Below are 26,718 nucleotides of genomic sequence, written 5' to 3' on the forward strand. Positions count from 1 at the left end.
TTGGAACTCAGTTACAAAAAGAATATTAAAATTGTCTTTACATGTAACTAGGAAAAATAAAACGCTATATGAAAAGCTAATACATAAAGAAAAGGAAAAATAAGAACATTGCAACATATAAATAAATTATATGGTAATAGGGCCAATGAATTTGGGCCATCATCTATGTTTAAAGCAATTAGGTATTTGCCCTCATTCTGAGATTCGTAGAATGCTTAAGCCGAAAGAAACCTGAAAAATTAAGTAATGCATACAATTATAGATCTTAGGGTTATAACATATTGCCTGTCTAATCCAGACCCCTAGTCTCAAGAAGGTCAAACATTTGCATCCTTATTTTGTGAATAAAACAACAGAAACCCATGAAGGTTACATGATTTGTCCAGGGTAGCACAGCAGGTGGGAAATGAGGAGAGGGAATGGAATAGGGAACTAAAACTCAGATCCTACCTCATGAGACAATGTTCCCTCTATTATACCATACTGCCCCTCTAATAGAATAGAAAGGCATCACGGAAAAAAAAATGTGAACACACTGGGTAAGCATTAAATTAACTGACATCGAAAACAAATCATTGAATCATCTTTTAAAAATAAAATCTGGGGGGGCAGCTAGGTGGTGCAGTGGATAAAGCACCGGCCCTGGATTCAGGAGTACCAGAGTTCAAATCCGGCCTCAGACACTTGACACTTACTACCTGTGTGACCCTGGGCAAGTCACTTAACCCCCATTGCCCCACAAAAAAAAATAAATAAAATAAAATCTGCTTATAGTAATTCTAGTTATCTAAAAAGTCCCCTTTGGGTCCTTTATTTGTGCAAAAATAAAATTGTTCTCTATCCCAACCCCAAATCCCAAGAGAAAGTGATATGGCATTTTCAGGAAATTATATATCAGATAGTGTATCAAGGGAGGAATTAATTTATCATATTGGGATTTTTTTTTTAGGATTTGACATGAGAAACAATTTTATATTATGACATGTACAAAATAACCCCTTGCCAACATAAATTACACCAATGAGCATAACCTTTAGGTCACACTAAACTTTAATAAATAGTACATTAGTAAATCACATAACAGGGAAGAAAACATGAGCCTAATTCTCTACTCTGATGTCATTGCGGGGAGGGGGAGAGAGAAAAGAAAGAGGATATGTTATAGAGACCACATAGTGTTCTTAATAATGCTCTATCCTAGCTCTAAATTTATAGTGATCTTAAATCTGAGCTAAGATGGGTTTACACAAGATCTCATGCAAAAATAGTCATTCTCTGCAGAAGATGCCCTCTTCATAGATTTCCCCTAAAGAGTTATTGTAGAAACATGCCAAGGAAGGGGCTGGGGGCACACTGAATAGATATCCAGAAGCCTCCATGATGCCTTTCCCCAAGAGCAATCTCTAACTCCACAGCAGTTCTGGACAAAGGATTTCTCTAACTAAACTCATCTGGGAGGGAAATGGAAAATGTCTCCTCTGGTCCATTTACAAAGGTACATTGTTTTGTGCTCCAAAAAGCAGTGTTTGGGGGGGTTTTTTGAATGAAAGTTTGGTTTACTTTTAGTCTGTGGAGAATAATAATAGGTTACATTCCCATGGTACTTCATAGGGACAAAGTGTTTTCATACATACTCATTTAATCATAGCAACATGATGAGACAGGTAGTAGAGGGATTATTATCACTATTTCACAGATAGGAAAACTGAGGTTCAAGTGAGTTGCCTCAAGTTACACAGCTAGTGACAGAATTGGAACTCAATTCCATTAGAACTTTAAATCTTTGACCTTCTAATGCATCTCTCCTTTTTGGGAATGGTGGTAGGGGAGGACCTACATAGGAATTTAGTCACACATTTTGCTCCTCCCAATCCTGAAGGTGAAATTGTTTTCAATTTCATTATTCTATAGAATCTCACAATCTTAGTTTCAAGAGGGGCTCCAGAGACCATCTTATCCAAACCCTTACCTGAAGCACAGTAAGAAATATCTATCTACAACAACCTGGAAAAGGATCAGTTTTAATTTCTGAAGAACAGTTTTGAGCAGAAACATGCTTCCCATGTAAACAGAGTTTTATTTCTCTTGCATATAAGATGATAAGCAAAACTGGAAGGGACATTATAAGTTACCAGTCCAAACCCTTCATTCTATACATGAGGAAATGGAGCGAGAAAAGGTTAGCTGTTTATATTTCATGGTTTTAATTTGATGAGCTTTTATCAATACTGCTAGCGATTGAACTGAGAAATTTTTAATAAGCCCTTGCTCTTTTTTTGGTTTTGGGGGGGATTTTTTGGTTTTTTTTGGGGGGGGTGTGGGGCAATTAGGGTTAAGTGACTTGGCCAAGGTCACACAGCTAGTAAGTGTCAAGGTTCTGAGGCTTGAACTCAGGTCCTCCTAAATCCAGGGCCGATACATTATCCACTGCGCCAACTAGTTGCACCCTAAACCCTTTCTCTTGTCCAATGAATTCTACAGCTCACAATTACAAATCAATATTAACTACCTTTATTGAACATATGGAGGTTCTATGTTGAACCACGGATTTAAAGAGAGCCCAAGCATTTGCCAAAAAATAGTCTAGAAAATGCCATTTGAGGTTTTCCAAAGAGTATGTGTTTTCCAAATCCATCCTAACATCAGCAAGTCTTCACTATGGTTCTTGTTTTGTTTATGGAGTTATTACCTCCTTGATCGAGTCCATCTCAATTTGGTAAAGAAGCATCTTGTTAAATCTGTACCTGACTCTGGAGCGCTGTGTTGCCTTTATGATGGAGGTGTTCTGCTGTGTCAGTTTCAAAATGATAACTTCCTTTGCTTTCTTCAAATAGCTTCTTATATTCATGCTACATAGAGAATATGGAAATGCATTTTTTAAAAATGGGGAGAGAATAGGAACTAGATTAATGATTTCGGTAGGCTAGGAAACTCCCACTTGAAGAAACCCCATCAACCAAAAGAGAGAGGCACCTGATAATCTTAGAGAATGGCAGGAGCACTAAAGGGTCAAGGCACTTGCCCAAGGTCACCCACCCAGTACATGTCTAGGCAAGACTTGGACTGACATCTTCTTGGATCAAAGGTCAGCTGTTTAACCAGGAAGCTATAAAGGCTTCAAACATTTAAAATAAAAGGAATTAATTCATAATAGCAATTAAATATTGAACTGAATTGAAATGAACCATCATCAAATAGCATCTGCCTATATATAGGGATTAATTACTTGGAGATATGGTTCAACATCACATTGTACCTTTAAATCTCCTGTCTATAATCCAAAACAGACCTGACTGCCTTCCATGTACATACACATATGAAGACACAGACATAAGTATTTAGGTATGTGTGTGTGTATTATGTATGTATATGTGAAAGAATTATCTGCTAATGGTACATCCAAATAGAAAGGATTCCTGTGGGTCACATATTAACTTAGGAAAACACAAATTAATATTATCTATATTGTATTGTATTTTTATTTATTTTGTTGAACATTTCCCAATTACATTTTAATCTGGTTCTGCTGCACTCGGGAGTTTTGCCAGCTGCCTGTGGCCCTCGGGCTGCAATTTGACACCTCTGTGTAGTCAATCCTTTACATTAACTACTAACATAAACATTATACACCAGAGAGAATTACAATAATATTAAGTAATAATAGAAAGAGGTCATAATTGAATAGTCAGACTTTTTAAATGTTCTACTCTTTTAAGTGAATTTTAAAAGATTTCTTTTAAGTCTCCATTTCAATTCTCCCAGGCTATGATTTATATTATGTCTGGCTGGATTGTGTACAATAATGCCCTATAAGATTTTAAACTCCATGAAGGGAAGAATCATTTTTTTTTAATTTAATGTCTATAACCTTTCATAGTATCATGTTCTGTCCATTAGAAGGAGATGGGGTGTGGGGTAGTACTAGACTTGTGATTTCATTGCTAAAGGGAACACCCAGAGAAGAAATTCCCTCGACCAATGCAGATCATCAACCACTCTAGAAATTATGGTCTCAGAGTTGCCTAGAAGAACAGAGAGGTTGAGTCATTTGCCGAGGATCATAGAGCCCACATGTGAAGCAAGGTCCTCTTGACACTAAGAATCATTCTTTCAGGGGCAACTAGGTGGCACAGTGGATAAAGCACCAACCCTGGATTCAGGAGGACCTCAGTTCAATTCCAGTTTCAGACACTTGACACTTACCATCTGTGTGACCCTGGGCAAGTCACTTAACCCTCATTGCCTCACAAAACAGAAAAAAGAAGAAGAATCTTTCTCTCTAATGCTCTCACTGCCATCCACTCTTATTTTTCATACAGAAGGTGCTTAATAAATGTTTAATTTGTTGAACTAAATTGGTGAAGGATAGATTCATAGAAAAAGCACAAAAGTAATTGGAGGAAGGGAAGGAAAAACCAAAGGAAAGAAGAAGGAAAACTCATTGGTTGATTAAAGTTCAAGAGAAACCTCTGAGCTAGGGGTAGGATAACTGGACAGTGGCCTACTTTACTTAAAAGGAGGATAAAGGCATCTGACTAGACAGAATTGAAGAAAGCCAGGTATCTAGAAGCAACCAGTTGAATAATTCTGAAATATTCAGAAATGATCTTGAATGAAAGCTATGAGTATGAAGAGAAAGGAGTGACTGTGAGAGGTGTCCTGAATGAAATATGAGAATGGGAAAACAGATTGGATAGAGGACACATGGACATTGATAAAGCAAACATGGTAGGCATGCGGTGACATTACTGTTGGAGAAATCATTCAGGATAAGGAGTGATCTTGACTACTAAAAGGCAGAGCAAAACCAAGAGACTTCCTCTAGGGAGATTATCATAAATCTGAACCAGTTCCTGGTATATGGAGAAGTCAGAAATAGATATCAAAAGGAACCAGGACAGAGGAGACCTTAAGGAATTTGAAGTTGGAAGAGAAGGAACTCCCCAACTTGTAGACAAAGATGAGCCCACCATCAATTTCTTGAAAACTGAGGTATTTAGGTACTATTTTTTTCTAGATTGTGGAAGGATTTTATTATTTTCCAGTTACATGTAGAGATAGTTTTCAACATTTATTTAAAATAACCAAAGACTTTGGGGGGGGCGGGGCAATGAGGGTTAAGTGACTTGCCCAGGGTCATACAGCTAGTAAGTGTCAAGTGTCTGAGGTCACATTTGAACTCAGGTCCTCCTAAATCCAGGGCCAGTGCTTTCTCCACTGCACCAACCTAGCTGCCCCCCCCCCATTTAGGTACTCTTTATAAAGCTCCCCAGACAATCTAAAAATAGGAGTAATCGCATCATTTCATTGCTTTGGTGGTCCCCTATCGATTCTAAAGTAAATTAACAACTCATCAGGCTAGCATTTAAAACTTTTCATAATCTGCCACAACTCAACAACAACAACAACTGATGCCAGGTATTGTAGTTAGTGCTCTGGCTATAAAGAAAGGTTCAACAAGCAAATGAGCAAACAAATGAAACAGTCCCTACTCTCAAGATGATGATAACCTAATGAGGGAGACAATATGCAAATAACTATGTACAAAGATAGAAGCAGGAGAAATTGGAGGCAGTCAAAGAGTAAAGACTATAAGATTAAGGACAGCAAAGACTTCTTGCAGAAGGTAAGCCTTTAGCTGAGACTTAAAGGAAGACAGGAAGGTAGGGGGTGGAGATAAGGGGGAATGGAGTTCTGGGCATGGGGACAGACAATGAAAATATACAGTGTTCGGTGTGAAGGAAACAGTAAGGTCAATATCACTGGATCACAGATTACAAGGTGGGGAGTAAGGTGTGAGAAGACTGGGAAGTGATTTTTTACATTGGATCTCCCAGTAGAACATAGTGTTTTTACATTTGTATCCTTGTGGTGAGTAGAATGCTACATCACATATAACATGCACAGGAAATACATTTGCTAACCTTATAGCCTTTTAAATTGTTTAAAACATTTCGACAACAAAGTACATTAAGCAACCTAGTCCTGAATTTTGGCTCTTCCACTAATTAGGAATCCATATAACTACCTAAATATTCAATTTCTCTAATATGTCCAATGTGGAAAATGCCATGCACTACTACTTTATCATTTCATGTAATTCTGTATGCACTAAATGCACTAAAGGATGTGTCATTTCGTTAGTACATGGAATTGCCAGTGTAGGAATTACCTTCACCAGAGGAGAGCACAACTCATCTATGAATTAACAGACAAGCCCTAAGGAGGTGACTGCGGCATATACAAGTTCAGTGGCTTGAATAAGGAAGCACAGATACAAAATATCAGAGGTAGAATTTGAACTAGGTTGTTTTTTTTTTACCCTAAGCCCAGAATTCTATCCACTATGCCATGGTTCCCCTAATTAGGAAGATTAAAAGGTTCTTTGGAGTTATCATATTCCATCTATTTTTAAAATTAAAATAATCATAAACCGTATGTGACAAACTACAGTAGATTCTGTCCATGAAGTAAATTCCTGTTGATTAACTGATTGATTAACTGATGAGCTCAATGACTTGCCTCTCTCTAGAGGCAAATTAGGTGGTATATTAGATAGACCACAGCTGGGCCTGGAATCAGATTAATCTGGCTTCAATTATTTACTGTGTAACCCTATGCAAATCACTTAACTGCATCCTGCCTCAATTTCCTCATTTGTAAAAGGGGCATAATATGCCCCTAATAGTATGCCATGTAACTTCTAGGGCTATTATGAGGATCAAATGATACACTATTTGCAAAGTACTTAGCAAAGCACAGGGCACATAGCAGGTGATTATTAAAATGCTGGTTTCCTTCCTTCTTTAATTTTGAAGGATCTATATCAACCCTAAGGAAAAAAATAGCCTCCTCTGTTTTGCACTTTAGTCCTCCACAAGGTGGTTACAAACTATTTTTCCCAACCACACTGATTTCACATTGTTTTCCTATAGAGTTGCAGCTAAGCTGGCTTACTTGCCATTCTGTATACACAATAATCCAACTGCCACATTTCTACCTCTGCACAGGCCTAGAATGCCCTCTCTCCTCACTACCATTTCTTATAATTTCAAGTCACCCTCCAGGTTCACCTCAAGTATGATAGGGTCCAGGAATCCTATACTGTAGTTGTTAATGTGCCCCTCTCCCCCAAATACTTTGTTTTTACTTTGACTATAGTTGGGTCAAATGAGTTGGGTAAATATCATTATCCTTGCACTCAACCCACACCAAGAATGAAAACTCTCTGAGGGCAGCAGGATCTATTTCTTTTCTTTTTTTTCTTTGTCTCCTCAGCACCTACCACAGTAGATGTTTAATATCTCCTTGCTGAATTAACTGAATGAAATGCTTTTTCCTAAAACTTCAAACTTATGAGATTGTCGTTAACACAACTGACAAAGCAAACACACAATGAAAGCTTTGCTCCCAAAATAATTATCAACTTTAGTTCTAAAGACTTTCAGAAATGCCTAAAAAACATCAATTTTCTGGAACTACAAAGAACTTTTCATTGTATTAAATTCTCTATATTTAAGTCTCTGATGCCTCCTAGTGGGAGTCATAGATAGCTGCAGAAAAAAATAATCCCTAAAACCCTATTTATATCAAACTGTGGCATAAACTAAATGTTTAGTCCTATTTTCCTAAAAAAGAAACAAAATTTCCCCATAAAAATATAAAACCCAAGAAACTCAAACTGAATATCATGAAATTCATTGTAATATATTTTGCATACAAAAGGGCATTTAATTTCACTCCCCATAATCCTATATCTTTCCCATATTAAGATGGGACAATGATTTTATAAATCAGAGGTTCTTTAGTTGGAATCCACAGACCATCAAGGGATCCATAGATAGATTTCAGGGTGATTGTGAACTTGCATGGAAAAAAAAATACATCTTTCTTTTCACTAAGATATATCTGAAATTTTAAAATATCTTCCAATTATGTTTTTTAAAACAATATTATTCAGAAAAGAGGTCCAGAGACTTCAACAGACTGTGAAAGGGCTCTGTCACACAAGAATGGGTAAGGACCTCTGATTTACATCAAGGTCAATGAAGTTCATCATCAAAATCAATTTAATGAAAAAATCCTGCATTTTGTAGAATATAAACATATTTAGCATATTTTGGTAGAATTGTAATGGATGAGGTTTTTTTTTAAGAATAAAACTTCAATTTGTTTTTATTAAAGTCAACAAGAGACTAAGACTGTTTCATATGCTCGGCTGAACTGGTTAATTCTTTTATCTGGGCAACCTGGAATGACAGGTGGGTATTTCTGAGAAAAGCCCTAAAGAACAATTAGCAAACTAATAAATTATCCTTTGTTGACACTTCAAACAAGCAAATCTTTCCTTTCTTTATCTAGAAAATTACACCTTGTTTACAAACTATTAGGTACCAGGTTTTAAAATAAATTAAAAGGACTGCACTCCATAGATATGTGTGAGTTTCACAAGTCTAGCATTCCACACCAGCAAATCAAAACCAACAGTCATTACCTTCCCCTGGAAAAAACCAAGGAGCAAGACAGTATGTGTCCCTTAGACAAGGCAACATTAAACTTTCAAGGTTAATTATGAACAAGAACTTAATTTATGCCTTTGACCGTTATTGTAAATATTAACTCACTTAAAAGCATATGGACATATACAGCAATGACAGTAAGACTTGTCTCTATTATGTAATCTCATTGAGGGCAGGGACTGTCTCACTTATGTTTCTGCATCCACAGAACCTGGCACAAGGCAAAAGTTTTATTAAATGCTTATTAGTGGGTCCTTAGAATTATGTCCCTACAGCTGATAAATTTGACCTATGAATGGGATATAAAGTTATATTCACCTTAAAATAAGTGAAACCCAATCCTTCTCCGTCTTATGCCCAGATCTGTCCAAACTCAGTTTCTGACCAAAGTAATAATTAAATGTATTCTTATATTAATTAATCATAGAATCATTTATGTAAGAGAAATTTGGCACCCTGCAACAAAACCCAGGTCACAAGATTGTATGACATGAAGTAAAGTTACTGGGGATGGTTTAACAGTTGTTTGAAGGCAAAAAAAAAATGAACTGAAGTAGAAGACTCAAAGAATAGAATTTTACTGATTTTTATAAGGATGGCTATGAGTTAGGAATAAGCAAATGGAATTGAAAGAGGCAAAGAGTCGATAACATCTATGGAATTCCACATCTGTGGGTTTAGAGGAAATGACATGACAATATGGTTTAGAACTGAGATCTAATTTAGGGTCTGTCAACAGTTCTTTATGTTTCATTTCCTGCATTGTAATAATAATTGTGAGTATTTCTATAGACTAGAAGTTTGCAGTGAACTATGTACACAATTGTTCATGTGATCCCCAAAACACATGAAGTAGATACAGCAAGGATAGAGTAAGAATATACTTTGTTCCAGGCACTCTGGTAGATGCTGGATAAATAAAGAAAAAGAGACAGAGACAGAAGACAGACAAAGAAAGGAGATAGAGGGAAAGGTAGGAAGAGGGAAGAAGAGAGAAGGAAGAAGTAGGGAAAGAGAGAAAGGTGGGCAGGAGAAAAGGAGGAAGAAAAGAAAGAAGGCAGGAAAAAAGACAGGAAATGAGAGATAAATGGAAGAAGGAAGGAAATGAGGAAGGGAGGGAAGAAAGAAGGAAGGGAGGGAGGCTGGGAGGGAGCAACAGAGAGGGAGAGAGGGAAGAAGGAAAGAAAGGAAGAAGGGAGGAAGGGAGGAAGGGAGGAAGGGAGGAAGGAAGGAAGGAAGGAAGGAAGGAAGGAAGGAAGGAAGGAAGGAAGGAAGGAAGGAAGGAAGGAAGGAAGGAAGGAAGGAAGGAAGGAAGGAAGGGAGATAGAGAAAGAGGGAGGGAAGAAGAAAAGGACAGAGAAAGGAATGGATGTTAGAACGAAGGGAAGAATGGAGGGAAGAAGGTGGGGAAAAGAGGAGGGAGAAAGGAAGGGAGGCAGGAAGGCAAGAAAGCAGGAATAAAGGATGGGAGAGAGGAACGGAAGGAGGAGGAGAGAGGATTTCCAGATTTCTGCCCTCAAATGGGTTTCTATAGATGATGAATGAATGAACCCAAAGTAAGTATGTCATTACAAGTAGTATCTCCAATATTAATCTGAAATATAGCAAGGACCCAGTAAATATTAATATATTATTTGATGCAGATATAATGGAAAAGGGTTGTTTTGGTTTTTAAAGAAAACAAAATTCCAATTGATTTTATGTTAAAATTTAGAAGCCAAATAGTTTGCACACACAGCTGTGGCAGATAATACTTTTATCTGGGAAAATGGGAATGACAGGTGGATATTTCAGAATAAAGACCTAAAGGACAATGAGCAAATTAATAAATTATCCCTTGCTGACACTTCATACAAATAAACTAATTGTTCATTTGCAGATGGGAAAACTGATGCTTATAGAAGCCCTTGCAACTAGCTAGTATTGCTGAAACATCAGTGATATAATCCTTACTTGCGAGAAGCTTCTAATAGAATGGCTAGGTCTCCGCCACAAAGTCAGAGAGGGTGAATGATCTGCCCAAGGTCATAGAAGTAGTGACAAAGCTAGCATATGAATTTCTGGCTTCTTTCATTCCAAATCTAGCACTCTTCACCAAAACCAGTATCAGGATGTTCTAAAGCTGAGGGTGTCCTTCATGACTGAAGAGTCTGGTTATCATTACATATTAAAAATTATAATTAGAATTTAAAATTCTTGATCAGAACCATGGCAGTGTAAGACAAGTATTTCCATCTGTACCATGTATTTCATCCAAAATGCATTTTTTTTCTATCATTCTTGTTCTCTTTTAAGAATATGGTTCATGGGGGCGGCTAGGTGGCTCAGTGGATAAAGCACCGGCCCTGGATTTGGGAGTACCTGAGTTCAAATCCGGCCTCAGACACTTGACACTTACTAGCTGTGTGACCCTGGGCAAGTCACTTAACCCCCATTGCCCCGCAAAAAAAAAAAAAAAAAAAAAAAAAAAGAATATGGTTCATAGGGGGCAGCTAGATGGCACAGTGGATAAAGCACTATCCCTGGATTCAGGAGGACCTGAGTTTAAATCTGGCCTCAGACACTTGACACTTACTAGCTGTGTGACCTTGGGCAAGTCACTTAACCCTCATTGCCCCGCAAAAAAAAAATATTATTATTATGTATTTAATTAATTAATTAATTAATTTTTAAAAAGAATATGGTTCATAACAAAGAGGCATGGATACATTGAAGGTCATGTAAAAGAGCTCAACTAACTGCTTGTCTCCTTAGAAGGGTTATCTCTGAAAAGGGGGGGCTCTTAGAACCCCCTTTACATAACTACTGATGGACATAATGAAAACCAGGAATACTTTTTTTTAAGGGTCTGAATGTTCTAGATGTCTAAAGCAAGAGGCAAAAATGATGCGTCCAGATTAGTATATGTCAGAAATATTTGGGTAGGAATTTATTTTAAAAAATCTTTCCTATAATGTACCTATAAAACATATTGGTTTATTGCTTCACACATTTGCCATAAGTGGATTCAGATGAACAAGCTGCATCATGGGGAAAAGAGCAAAATGAGCCTCTAGATAGACTTTTATTGATATTTCATTTATATAAAAGTACATTGAGACTCAGTTGGGAAAATTAGAAAGCAGAGGAAAGAAAGGAAGCAAAATGGGAATTCTCTCTCCAAAAAAGAGTCTTTGTACTTTTAATTGAAAATTTTCTATCAGTAGATACTAAAGGTCTAGCTGGAATTATTATTGGAAAATGATGGTCTTGGGATGATTTATGCAATGGGATCAATATTTTGCATCAAATTAGTTGACAAGAAAGAAGTAAACACACATGGGAGAAAGTGAAGGGAGAACACAGTAATATCTGTATTACAAATGGCCAGTCAATCTCTCATGTAATAAAATCCAACTTACATCACTGAGCATTTTGCTGGTTTTCAAAGCATGGTCTAAAAATAGGCTTGGGAGATATGAAACTGGATCATGCATCATCTGAGCATCTTTCTTGTACTGTACCTATAAAATAATATAGAACAAAATGCAATCCAGCAAAAGACACAGTAAGTTCTATTTTAAAAGCAAAACACTAGAATAACTGTTAGCAAGTGGCCCGATTCATTTCAAGTGGCCACTAGATGGTGCTCATTCACTTCTGAACAAGTAAAAAAATTCAATTACCCAATCATTTCCATTTTCAGATACTGAAAAATGTTTTGATAGGCACTCCAATTGTTCATAAAAACAAGGCAGTGAAGTTAATTGAGTCACATTTTTTTCAAGGAATCACTGCTTTTCAAAAATTAAAAAAAAAGAATAAAATGTATCTTTATTCTTCCAGACCAATCCTATAGTGTTTGAGTTATGATTGGTGAGAACATTAATTTTCTACTGACCTTGAGTTGACATGAAATTTTGTAAAAATGTTAATTTTTTAAAAGAATCATTATTCTTTATGATTTATTCCCTTTATCAGATTTTTCACATTGATTGCTCTGGAGGAGGGCGGGGCGGGGGGGGTTAGAATGAACCTAACTTATTCTAGGAAGTCCTCAATAAAGCGCATTAAATAGATCTTGTCTTTATTTTCATTGTACTTTTATTTAATAAGAACTAAAAAAAAATAACAAAATAAGAACAAAAAAGGAAACCCAAGATTCCTAATTGCTGTGGAAGACAAAAATATCAACTTTTAGCTATGAATATAAATTACATGAACAAGTACTTTATGTGTGATTATTCATGAAATCAATATCCTCTAATTGCCAAAGAACTTGCATTGAGTTAAAGGTTTAAATGGTTTAACAAAATATTATTCAATAAAACATGTTCAAGTATAGCAAAGTGCATGGTTTTGTTTTTGTTTTTCTAATTGTGGGGCATAGTTAAGACTATAAAGAAAAGGAAAGCCTGAAAATATGTTTTAAATAATTTGAAATCTTTTTTTAATAGAAGACACTGAGAACTCAGTTAGTAAAGCAGAGTGAAGGATTGTCAATTGCATGGAAAATTTGTACTATGCTCCAGCCTTTTTTTTTTTAACAAGATTTTGGATGCATTTCTGAAAAGTTGGATCTAAATGCTCTTGTTTTAATTATATTGTATTTTCACATTGACTTATTTTAAAGAAAGAATTTGGTCATTATTTTTGCCTATAAAAATATTTGGTCATTATTTTCTTTGCCTATGAAAACCAATAATTAAATATGCAGAATGTAGGATTCTTTTTTTTTTTTCCTTTCTCACCTAATAAAGATGTTTTGTGACTAGAGGTTTGGTATCAGTCAGAGACCTGATCTAGTACTGCCTCTGATCCAGCCTAGCTGTCTAACAATGTGTGAGCCATTTAAACCCTCGATGTCCCCAAGCAACTCTTTAAGTGTATAAGCTACAAATCGGGTATTCATCTTCATCAGTGGGTGGCGTTTCCACACTGATGAAACCATGAGTGAAAAAAAGGAAAAAAAGAAAAGAAAAGGTGAAGGGGAGGGGACGGAAGAGTGAAAATAAATGAAAGGAAGAGAAAGGGGGATGAGAAAGGAAAAATAATGGGGGAGGTACAGAGAGATAGGGAAGGAGAAAAGATGATGAATCTAGGTCCATGGTCTCTCTTTTCAAAAAATCAGATTATCATATGGTGAAGCTCAACCTAATGTACAAAATCATTTGGGTCTCAAAGTTAATCTAGGGTTTTTAAAAATTGTCTTAATCTACTAAAGAACAACTGCCACTAGTTTTGTTTCTTTGTTGGTTGGTTGGTTGGTTTTGTTTTTTGTTTGTTTGTTTTAAACCCTGACATTGTTTAGCTCTGACATTGTTTGGAAAAGAAAGAAATTGACTTCAAAAAGAAAAAATAAAGCCAATGAAAATCAGTGTGTGTGTGTGTGTGTGTGTGCGTGTGTGTGTGTGTACACACATGCATATATATATATATGTATAGAGATGTATACATACACATGTGTTTATATACACATGTAAATAAATGAACCAAATCGTGTTTGTTTGTTCTTTTCCTCTTAAAATGTTATTTAAAAATTACTGCACATAATCCTTCTGAACAAAACATGTCAATTGATTCCTAATTCTGAATAGAGTAGCAACACGGAACACTTTTCTCTTTTCTTTATTTTTTGTTGTTTCCTTAAATGTTTTTGGTCACTTACCCTCTCTAGATGTCAGGATAATAAAAATAAATAAATGAACTTACATCACTTGCAAGGGTAGCTGCAAACTGACTTTGTCTAAAAGAAGCACTTTCAAGAGGATTATATTGGTGTTTCTTATCCTTCATTTCATTATCAAATTTTTCTCTGTATTTAACCTGTAAGTCAAAAAGCAAACAAGAATAAAACATTTGCCTTCACCATTTAAGAGTATGACAGTTTGGTAGAGAATACAGCAGTAATACAGTATGGATCACTTAAAATAACTTTAGAAATGAATAGATAAGATTAAAAAGTCTGAACCTCTAACACTTTTCCATATAAAGGAAAGCATCAAGTGTTGCTTTTAACATTTAAGATGATTGCCTTCAGAGGTGTACAGTAGCTCACATACTAGCCAGCAGTCAGTTACAAAGGCTATGTGCATAACCAGGATGACATTTCACAGGGAATGTTTGCATTTCTGCAATACCAATATGTTATAATGGCATGTATACAGTATACATTTTAAGCCCCTAGATGCTACCAGATATACATAGGTCAATAAAGACATCCCTGTGTCACTTAATTCACATAAGAACAGTGAAATGCATGGCAGTTTTAAAAGGTATTTCTAAAGTCTCTTAACACCTTGACATATATGTTCCTCTGCTATCAATCGTGGGGTCAAATAAATTAGGGGCAGTCAATAACTCCACATTCAAATTCTCAACAAATTGTTTGCCGGTGGCTTTGGACATTTATTGTTACAGCTATACATATAGTGCTGAGATTTCTACTATTTAACCCATGTTATTTATTTTGGAGCTACTAAGTGGAATTACAAATAGCCCAAAGGGCAATGGAAAGACTTCAGTGGATTGTAACATATTACCAGGATGACTTGAAAACAAGAATTGACATGAAAGACATTGCAAAGAATGTACATGGCTAGAGATGGGATGCTCATGTAGCAGAAATTAATCAAGATAGATGGATAGCCCCAGTGGTAGATGGGAAACCCATGAGATGATGAAAGAACAAGAGGAGGGACTCTAAGGAACACCTGTGAAAATGCATGGACAAGAACAGCCCATGTTACCATGGAAGCAAACAGCTGCTTCCAATAGCCCTGATGGAGACTCCAATTTCTCTCCCATTCTGAGGTACCCTCTGAGATACACTGGCTGCAGGACCAAAGCAAGCTACTCCACTTCCCTCAGAAAGCCTAGACCTCTCTGAACACTGTGTTATAGAGAAGTCGCTGTTCTACATTAGTGGAGAATGTTTCCATATTGGGAGTTATAAGTCTGGACCAAAAAAGAATAATCACAAAGTTGATATGTGATGGGCCTGGAATTGGGAAGACCTCATTCAGAATCTTGCCTCACTTACTTACTAGCTATGTGACCCTGGACAAGTTTAATTTAACCTCTGTCTGCCTCAGTTTCCTTGGTGATAAAATAGGGATAATAATGGCACTGACTTCCCCAAATTATGAAGTTTAAATGAGACAATACTTGTAAAGCACTTAGTACCCCGGGTACATAGTAGTAGCTGCTTAATAAATGTTTCTTTCCTTTTATCCTACTTTCTTACTTTCTCTTTCTTTCTTTCCTTTGTTCCATTCTTCTTTCCTTCTGTGTTAGTTGTTCAACAACAATATCACCACATATTTTTCTTCACATATTTAATGTATCTCTTCTGCAGCAATTGTTGGTATTTATTTTGGAAAGTAAATTTAATGTAAATCACTTTCATTCTCACTGAGCATATGCCAGGAAATAATCATCCAAAAGAGAGAGATATCTAGTAAAATTTCTGGGTGGGCTATGGATAATGTTGGTAGGCCCACTAAATTATAGGCTGCTCAGAAATTCCTTTTTTTGACATCTTATGGATTTTCTATCACATTCCCCACAGTCACTATTTCCTAACATTTTCCATTCTCAAGGCTCCAACCTCATTCCCAAGTCGTATTCTCAAGTGGTTTTGTTGGCTCCTTGACTGCATTCTTGTCTGGCCAAAGGGATCTGATGCTCCTCTTATATTCCTCCACCCTTCAAAAATTCTCAGGATTATTATCTTTCTACTGTACCTCTGAAGACCAAGGCATTTGTTCTTAACCTTCTACCTAGGTCCTTGAACCTAATGACTCTGGTTTTTGCCAGGCTCTTACTCCTTCAATTATTCCATTTCTCTTAAATCTTCGTTCTCTCAGTCCTGGCTCCATCTTTTCTGCCTATAAGTATGGCTCTAGTGTAACCCCATTCTAAATATCCTTATACAACCTTTCCAATGTTTTCCTTCCTTTCAAATTGCAAGCATGGCCTAAAGCTCTGTGCTGGGATTTCTTCCTTCCTCTTTCCATGTTTTATCCCTTATTTTTTTGTTGTTTGTTTTTGTGGGGTAATGAGGGTTAAGTGACTTGCGCAGGGTCACACAGCCAGTAAGTGTCAAGTGTCTGTGACTGGATTTGAACTCAGGTCCTCCTGAATTCAGGGCCTGTGTTTTATCTACTGTACCACCTAGCTGCCCCTGTTTTATCCCTTATTAATCTCATTAGCTCCCATAGTTCCATTCATCACCACAATGTAGACAAACAAAGGTGCTCCCTTTAGTCTTGACTTACTTCTACACTTGGATGGATGACTAATAGTCTACTCAATACCCTAGAGAAACCACCAGCATCTTCCCAAAAAGAACAAATTATCTCCTCTATTCTTCTTTTTGACTCCTGTCTATTAATGGCACTAACAATATTCCTATGCTCAAAACCAAGAATTTATTCATGATGGAGCCCTACCTTGACACAACATCCTACCCCTATAACCCATAGCCCTCCTGGGTCCCCTCTTTTTCTCCCTCTAATCTCTCAGTGACCCCATTGACTCCCCTGGATTTAGCTATCATTTTTACGACAATGACACCCAAAACCAAATAAATATACAAGCCTCAACTCTCTCCTGAGTTCCAATCTTGCTTCCTCCAATTGCCTCCTGTAATCACCACTTAAATGTCCCCAAGGAATCTTAAGCTCAATATGTCTAAAACAAAACTCATTATCTCTTCCCTTACTCTCCCTTTCAAATGTTCCCATTTCCCAAAAGCACCACCAAATTTCAGTTCACTGAGGTTTACAAAACTGGAGTTATATTTTACTTTTTTCTCTCTTATCAATGTGAAGTTATGATGTTTTTCCCTTCACAATATCTCTTGCAAATATTCCCTTCTCTCTATTCATGCTACAACCACCCTCATTCATGACCTAATCATCTCTCTCATATAATTATGTCAATATATTTCTAATTGGTCCTCTTACTTTGTTTTTTCCCTCTTCTATCCTTCTTCCATATACTTACCAAATTGGTGTTTCTAAAGCACAAATCTATTTGTTTTACTATTAAAGAAGGACCGTTGGGAAGAAGAAAAAATGATTGAAGTTCAGGATAAGAGAGAAGATATTGTGAAAACAGCACATCTCCTTAAAGGTATTCAAATACCCTAGCCTAGAAAAATTGCATATGTGACTACAGAATCAAAGCTGGTAGTCTTTGAAAAGAACAGGACAGATGCTAGAAGCCAATGACAGACAATGGTGTTGATTTTTTTAAAATCCAGTATGTCACACTACTTCTCATCCTGACTCTAAGGCCAGCCCTTTGTCTATCACTAAGGGGCCTGAAATTATTGTTGAGTGTGTAATCAAGATCCTCAATGAAATCCAGAATCATTCAAAAGAGTTTTGTCTAATTCTTCACATAGGAATAAGTAAGTACATAAAACAACATTTTAATATGTAGCTAGACAGATAACCTATAGATCTCATCCATCACTGAATGTGTGTATCTTGGATAGGCATTACAAATGAACAATAAGTTGGGTCCAAAAGAGGTCAGGAAGAAGAAAAGAAGATTGGATTTACTTTTAGGAAATCATAAAACTTAGATTCCAAGAATTTCTGTGAAACAAAGGCCCATGTTTTTAATACCAATATTCTTCCTATGGAGAGGCAATGTTTTATGGTAGAGATCTGGGTTCAAGCCCTCTCCCTGAAACATATGGGCTATCTAACCCTAAGTAAGTCACTAGGTAAGATTTTAAAACTAGAAGTTGAAGAGACTATCCCAGCCTACATTAGTAGAGGGAATCCTCTCAGCCAATGAAATAACAGGTCCATTCTTCCTAAAATGCATGGATGTGAGTCATGGGGCACTACAATCTCCAAAGAGTTGAAATTGTGGCTGACACAAAAGGACAATGGAGAGGCTCATCTTGTTGAGCATGATGCAACATACTACAAACAAGGGACTCCAGAGGAGGAGCAGCAATAAAAGATATGAAAGAAATGAAGAACAAGCTGGACACGTGGCAAGAGCAAGGAATAATAAATGGACAGCCCATGTACTACACTGCTATCCTATGATATTGACAGAATTTTAGGAAGGTCCCTACCACATTGGGTAGACTCCCTATAATGAACCAACCAACAGGAAAACAGATAAGTCACACAGGATGGGGAGCAGATAAATATAATGTGATTGGAATCATTAAAGATTCCAATGAAAGCAAGGATCCACTAGAATATCCCCCCCAATTAAAAAAAACAATTTATTTTATATTTATTTTGAATTTACTCATTTATATACAAAGAATCATACATTTAAAACTCAAAGGTCCTTCAAGACTATTTCGTCCAGTCCCCTTCTTTTACAATTGAGGAAACTAAAGTCAAGAAAGGTTCAATGGGAGCAGCTAGGTGGCGCAGTGGATAAAGCACTGGGCCTGGATTCAGGAGGACTTGAGTTCAAATCCGACATCAGACACTTGATACGTACTAGTTGTGTGACCCTGGACAAGTCACTTAACCCTCATTGCCCCACAAAAACAAAAACAAAAAAGGTTCAGTGACCTGCCTGAGGTCACATAAGTACTATGTAACCAAGATGGAATTTAAAGTCAGAATCTCTGACTGCAAAGCCAGTGATATTTTTCTGGCCCATTAGAATGTAAAGGGCAAGGACTTTTTTTTTTCATTTTTGCCTTTGGTCCTGCTCCCATTTCCACAGCACTATTCAGGACATCCATCCCTGTATAGATGGTCAAGCATACCTGAGAATCCTTATTGCTAGATTTAGGACACTGCCCCTCACTTAGCTACTCCTCATATTTTCTGTAAGAAATCTATTATGTGAAACACAAAGGATAAAAAGAGATGGGAAGATGGCACCTCTGTAATGCCTCTAAACACAGTCCAATTATTTTGAAAATGGATGTGGAAAGAAACTTAACACTGACTGTTTTTTAATCAAATTATAAATATCATATATAAAGTCCCATATCCACATTTAACCCTAACTCTTAAATAGAAAGTGATAAACGCTATGACTGCTCTTTAATCAAATTATAAATATCGTGTGTAAAATTCCTTATCCAACTTAATGATTTCTATCTACGGGCAGATAGAATACATTCAGTTCAGAAAAGGCACAAAGAATACACACCTTAAGAGTTTGCTAAAGAATACTTATATGTAGCCCAACCAGGTTTTCTGTACAACTGAATACTTGAAGAAGCCACTGGGATGAACTTCCTGCTTACTGGGGGAAGGCTGTCATGCTTCAGGACAGACCAGTATCTTAATTTAAAGGTCTGAGACACTGCTTCTAAATCAAGTGGTTCACAGCCTTCATTACTGAGAGTGTTGGTTTCACAAACAGATGACATCACCCACTGTTCAGATTTACAAAGGACTTAAGAAAGGCACAATCCGTCAGAGAAGAGGGCAGCCCAGGAACCAAGCACTGCACTTAGAGCATTTATCATGCTCATACAAATACATGTCAGGATCTAAATGGAAAATCTGTAACTATAACTTGTTTTTCAATGAAATGTAGAGTAAACAAATAACAAAGCAAAACATAACATTTATCTACAAGCCATAAATTCACAGACATTTGGGATGGAGTTAAATATTATAGAAAAAAAAGTAATCAAAAAGAGAATAATAATGATTCAGGGAATTCTGTGAACCCACTATTATAATTGAAATATTAATTTTAAATAAAATAGCAGTTCTACAGTCATTTCTATAAAAAATAATTTAATACCATATATATTTTGTGCCAATTATAAATGAATAGCACAATTTACAAGCATACTGATTATTATATTTTATAATTAATAAGCTGCATTTAATATTGAATATTAGTAATAATTTTCAAACAAGTCATTTTTATAGAAAAATATTATAACCCTCACTTGGTATCAAGTGAGGTTACTTCAATGAAATGACGTCCTGTGACTTCAGTATGGGTCGCCTCTGGTGGGGCAGATCATCACCAAATACTGCTTTCCCATCCTATGCAACTTTCATTCATGTCTTCCCATGACTCTGCCCAAAACAATCCTCCTGGCATGCTAGGGGACTTTCTTCAGGTTCCAATACTGCAGCTCCCAGAGTATGAGAACCATGGGGTTGTTGTTGCACAAGGATAACAAATTTAGTTTAACTTAGGCCAAACTAAAAACAATATCACTCTGCTTTCTGCAATTTCTGTAATGTCACCGTGAAAGGGGAAGTATTCTACACAAGACCAAGATACAGGTTTCATTTTTCCTTATTTCATGGATTGCCATATCCAAAGAATTTAACCCCTAGTGGCCGACCTATTGGTGATGAGTAGTATATTTATGAGAGGGTCCATGAAAGATATGTTGATGGGATAATAACATTCCTGTGTGGCACGTGTAAATATTGGATTAGACTCATTAGGAGCAGCAGGAAGAATTAAACAAGTTACCTCAAGAAGTGACTTGACTTTTCTGAAAACCCAATCATTTCCCTTTTTCTTACCTCTGGAAATAGAAAGGGGAAGTACCTGCCTGGTTGCCTAGAGGCCAGAATGTCATACCATTTGCATAGTATAATACAAGAATTTATCATTCAAAAGCCTAACTTTGCTTGGAGTTAAAATAAATCAGGCACAGAAAAACTACGTAATGCAAGGCCAGTCTCTAATTCCTGGGCCCAAACCTGATAGAAAATTGAAAACAGGACCACACAGGTGCTCTTTTCTCAATGCCTCTTGCATTGAGAAAATGACAGAAAATTAAACTTGTCATTGACAAAGATATCTAAGTGCTTTATAATGATATTTTTGTGCCACCAGCTAAGCTGACCTATGTAGAAAAGGAACAAGTGTTTGCAAGGCCAGGCTAAAATGAAAATAGCTGTGCTAGAACAAAGAAATATTTCTAAGGCACTCCTACCATAGAAAAATGGGAAGTGTCAATGCTAGCCATGCTTTCTGCAATTTTAAATACACTGATAAATCATTTGATGCTGAGGAGTAGAGAGAGGTTTTTGTTCTTTTTTGTTTTGTTTTGGTTTTTTTGTTTTGTTTTGTTTTGCAGGGCAGTGAGGGTTAAGTGATTTGCCCAGGGTCACACAGCTAGTAAGTGTCATGTGTCTGAGGTCAAATTTGAACTCAGGTCCTCCTGAATCCAGGGTCGGTGCTCTATCCACTGTGCCACCTAGCTGCCCCTGTTTTGTTTTAAAAGATGTTTAGTTTTTCTCTTTTGGTATTGTTTCTTGGTTAGAGAAGATGATTTTATTATTTCTGGGTGGTTTTTTTTCTCTTTCTCTCCCTTAAAAATGTAGCTCAGTGGGAATTTAACATGTTTTCCTTGCTTTCTCCTTCTGAGGGTTAAGAGATTCAGAAAATGCTCTTGTTTGTTCTACCTAAGAAAGATATACAAAATATACTAGCAAGACCCTTGTCCAAGAGGATCCTGGGAATTATTGTTCTTTCCAGTCATCCTCAAAATGCTTTTACTAGCATATGTTTGTAATGGAATGTTATTGTGAGAAGAAAGATTTCAGAAAAACCTGGAAAGACTAACATAAACTGATAGTAAAGTGAACAGAACCAGAAAAACATTGTAAATAGTAACAGCAGTATTATACAATGAACAACTGTGAATGACAACTCTTTTTAGCAATACAATGATCCAAAACAATCCCAAAGAACTCATGATGAAAAATGCTATCCACCTCCAGAAAAAGAACTGATGGCATCTGAATACAGACTGAATTATGCTATTTTTCACTTTTTCTTTCTTTCCTTTCAGTTCAAGTTTTCTTCCACAAAATGACTAATATGGAAATGTTTTATATGACTATGCATGTATAATCTATACCAGATTGCTTACCATCTCAGGGAGGGGGAAGGGAGGAAGTGAAGGATCAAATTTGGAACTCAAAACTTTAAAAAAAAAGAGGCTGAAAGTTAAAAATTGCTTTTGCATGCAATTGGAAGAGAATTTTTTAAGTACTTTCACTACAAGATGCAGTCTCCACTTTCACATATAGTCTATCCCTAGGAATGTATCCTTTCCTCTCATTAGCCTGTTCTCTTTTCTGTGTATGTCTTTTTGCCAGAAAAAGAGGGAGAACAAAAAGCCATCTTTAAATTTTTTCTTGGAGATAAGATGAAGAGATTCAATACTATCATTAGGTAGTTTCAGAACTAGTTAGATGTCCAGACTCAAAGCAATTCATGGCTTTATGATAACTTGAAAAGAGAGTGTTAGGACTTGTGCTTAAACATGTGCTGTTTAATGTTTTTGTTAGTGACCCAGATAAAGGCATAGATTATAATCATATTAAAGTTGCAGATGGCATAAAGTTATGGAAGATAGCTAACACACTAGATGAGTCAGGATTGAAAAAGAATGTTAACATGGATAAATGGAAACTCTTACATATAAGTTTAAAAAAAAAAATCAATGGGGCAGCTAGGTGGCGTAGTGGATAGAGCACCGGCCCTGGAGTCAGGAGTACCTGGTTTCAAATCCGGCCTCAGACACCTAACACTTACTAGCTGTGTGACCCTGGGTAAGTCACTTAACCCCAATTGCCTCACTTAAAAAAAAAATCAACTTCCCAAGTGGGGGAGGTGGAATTAGACAGCAGCTAATTGCCAAAAGATCTTGGAGGGTTAATGGACTCCAAGCTCTGTATGGTAAAGTAGCTGATAAAGCCGATGTGATTTTACACTACATTGAGAGAAGCATAATGTCCAAAGAGGTGTCCTCACCCTTGTTAGAATGCATCTAGAGTACAATATTTAGTTCTGGGTACTGTATGTTAGGAAACACATACAAGTTGGAGAATGTTTAAAGGAAGGTACCCAAGATGGCAAAAGACCTAGAAGTTATTCATATCACATGAAGATTGTTCTAAAGCAAAGGGGATGTTTGGTCAATAGAAAAGAAGATATAGAAGAAACCTCATCACTGTCTTAGAATTCTTGAATGACCATCATGTGAAAGAGATCCTAGTCTTGATCATCTTGGCCCCAAAGGGAATCAGTGGAAGTTGAGTCAAATTTAGGCTTGAGATCAAAGTAAAACTTCCTAGTGATTAGAACTATCCCAAAGTTCATCAGGCTGTGTTAAGAGGAAGTAGGTTCTTTCTTGCTGAAGGTCTCTAAACAGAGGCTGGATGATTACTCTGGGGGTATATGGTAGAGGGCTTTCTTATTCAGATAAGGGCTCCAACATAGGGTTTCTTTGGAATTCTGTGATTCCAAAAGGCAAAATCAATGTGATTTTGTCATGGTGGGCATTCAAGCTCTCTTTACTAACAGGAGTGATAGCCTCACACATACTTTAGAATACAGTCTTCATGAGTTTCTGTACTCAAAGAAATTAATGACCTTTTGGCTAACTTTGTAGTGATCTGCCTCCAGGAAATTAGTTAGGAAGGGATTTGGGCAATAGACATGTGGTCTATCACTAGGCTTGGATTCTGAGCCTTTCCATTTTGATAAGACCAATCACAGTTTGCTCTCCATGTACATCACTGCCTGCTAAAATACAAGGATCCCTTCTGCTTCATAAAGAGTATAAGAACTATGGAAGGGAAATCATAGTATGTACCCAAAAAATGTGGAAAAATTTTTAAAACAGATTAAAATTACTGAACATAATATACAAGTATAAATGTTTTCATTGAGATTAAGGGAAATGTGCGACTAGTTTAATCAAGGAACAAATGAGAGAAGAAAGAAAAGATGAGCTAGTACAAAATCCTCATGAGAATAAATGTCACCATCTCAATAGCCCACCTACCTAGGGTTTCCTTTCCTTTACTGTTCCTCAAAGGCCTGAGGCAATATTCAGCTGGTAGTGAGACATTTTTCTGTCAGACAAAAGTATCATTGAGAACCACTGGATTATGATTTCTCAAATTAATTGTGAGAAAAACTTATAAGTAAAAATATGTTATAAATTAATCACTACGGAAGTCCTATTCCAGAGAATGCACATTTCTTGATTGAAGAAAGGGATTGTTTTGGTTTTACATTATTTTTAATCTTCAACACCTAGCACAGTGTCTAGCACATTGTTAGTGCTTAATAAATATTTATTGATTGTCGCGATAGTGTGGAGGTGACTGGGGTTTATTTAACTATTTTAATAGTATTTTCCCAATTATATGTCAAGACAATTTTTAGTCTTCATTTTTACAAGATTTTGAGTTCCAAATTTTTCTCCCTCCCCTCCCCTCTTCCTAAAATGGTAGGCAATTTGATATTGGTTATATCTGTGCAATTATGTAAAACATATTTGCACATTAGACACAATTGTGAAAGAAGAAATAGATCAAAAGAAAAACACATTAAAAAATTAAGTTAGTGAAAAAGGTATGCTTTGATCTGCATTCAGAGTTCATCAGTTCTTTATCTGGATATGGATAGGATTTTCCATTGTGAGTCCTTTGTACTTGTTTTGGATCGCTGTGTTGCTGAGAAGAGATAAGTCATTCAAAGTTTATCTTCACACTATGTTGCTGATACCATATACAATGCTTTATTGGTTCTGCTCACTTCACCTTGGCTTAGTCCACTTAAGTCTTTTCAGGTTTTTCTGAAATCTGCCTGCTCATCATTTCTTATTGCGTAATAATATTCCATTATATTTATATACCACAGCTTGTTGAGTCATTTTCCAATTGATGGGCATCCCCTCAATTTCCGATGTTTTGCCATCACATAAAGGGCTGCTATAAATATTTGTGTACGTGTAGGTCCTTTTCCCTTTTGACTGAGGGTTTTTTTGAAGGCTATGGCACAGAAGTACAAGGTGCAAAGACTTCCATTATGCACCCAGTGATGGACTATAGGACTATGATCCAAGCACTAGCCTCTCATTCTAGTACCTTTTCTCTATTAAATACCAGAGCTTAATTTATGGATCTTTTAAAATGTGGAACAGTTTTACTTGGTATCTCTCTTGTCCTCATCTTCTAATCACTCATTTCTTCCCTATTCATAGCACTCCTCTTGTCTTGTCATTGCTTTCTTCTAATCCTCCTGGTCTTATCTTGACCCAGTCTTTCCATTCCTTCTTTATCCCACACTCCCCCAAGATTTTTCTCCAATCTCTACACTTATTTGCCTGCAAGGATTAATTCTGACCACATAATCTCTCATCAATGCAGGGATGAGATGGAATCTGTAATTATAAAATCCTCACTGAAGAATGGGAAAATTGCATTACCCACCCTCAGTGCTGGCCAGTAATTCTTTAACTAAGTATGGGATGTTTTCATTAGATGCACAAGACCTGTAGTGCAGCTGTCATTTTCCTTGTGGCCCCTCTAGGCTACCAGGCTATCAAGGCTCTCTGGCAATTCATCTGGAGTCAACAAGAGTTTGTGAAGTACTTACTATGTGCAATATATTGTGCTAAGTACTGCTCCTACAATAACAAATAGTGCTTATTCTTAAGGAGCTAACGTTCTATTTAGGTATTCACAAGGGAAAAAAGATAAGTAAATATAAAATCATCTGATGAAAAGGATAGAAGTGAGAGAGACAGAGAGAGAGACAGAGACAGAGAAGTAATGAGGGGAGAAAGGCGAGAGAAAGTAGAGAAGAGGAAAGGATGGGAGAGAGACAGAAAGTGAGTGTGTATCTTGGCAAAAATGAGGCAGTTTTGGTGCATGTCAGATAAACTTTCAAGCCACATTTTCCTTGCTAACCTCTCTCATTATCTTAACACCAGCATTAACCATCAGATCACTCAGTAACAGAACATTTAGCATAGAAAAAATGCTTTAAAATTTCTCCTTAATCCATTTCACCACTTTTTTCTGGGGGCTGTCATTTTCCAAATGAGGAAATATAGGCCCAAAGAGGTGAAATGCTTTGCCGAAGGTCATAAGGCAGAAACAAGATTTGAATGCAAATTCTTTGATTTCAAAGTTCTTTCCATTGTACCATACTACCTCTCAATAAAGAGACCAAAGATGCTTGAGTCCCAATAAAGATAGACCTAAATGTAAAATAGCATTTAGTTGGAAAAGCTAGACTTCTAAGACCATCTGCTTTCTTTTCAATATGTGAAGATTCTTTGGGGGGGGGGCAAGGCAATGAGGGTTAAGTGACTTGCCCAGGGTCACACAGCTAGTAAGTGTCAAGTGTCTGAGGCCAGATGTGAATTCAGGTTCTCCTGAACCTCCAGGACCGGTGCTTTATCCACTGCGCCACCTAGCTGCCCCTA

General features: G+C 36.7%; 1 protein-coding gene across 7 annotated transcripts in view; it reads right to left on the reverse strand.

Annotated features, from left to right (window-relative positions):
- The window catches only part of NEBL (nebulette), a 506,719-nt gene that overhangs the window by 77,928 nt on the left and 402,073 nt on the right, over positions 1-26,718 (reverse strand). For 2 of the 7 annotated variants that reach the window (XM_043966342.1, XM_043966337.1), the window contains exons 13-15: positions 14,211-14,324; positions 11,921-12,022; positions 2,745-2,849 (exon numbers count right to left, since the gene is read on the reverse strand). The exons of the other annotated variants lie outside the window; for them this stretch is intronic. In XM_043966342.1, coding sequence (XP_043822277.1) covers positions 2,745-2,849; positions 11,921-12,022; positions 14,211-14,324 — 321 coding nt within the window. The remainder of the gene's footprint in view (positions 1-2,744; positions 2,850-11,920; positions 12,023-14,210; positions 14,325-26,718) is intronic. 7 annotated transcript variants of the gene reach the window in all.

This window comes from Dromiciops gliroides, chromosome 5 (assembly GCF_019393635.1).
Source record: "Dromiciops gliroides isolate mDroGli1 chromosome 5, mDroGli1.pri, whole genome shotgun sequence".
Lineage (NCBI taxonomy): Eukaryota > Metazoa > Chordata > Mammalia > Microbiotheria > Microbiotheriidae > Dromiciops > Dromiciops gliroides.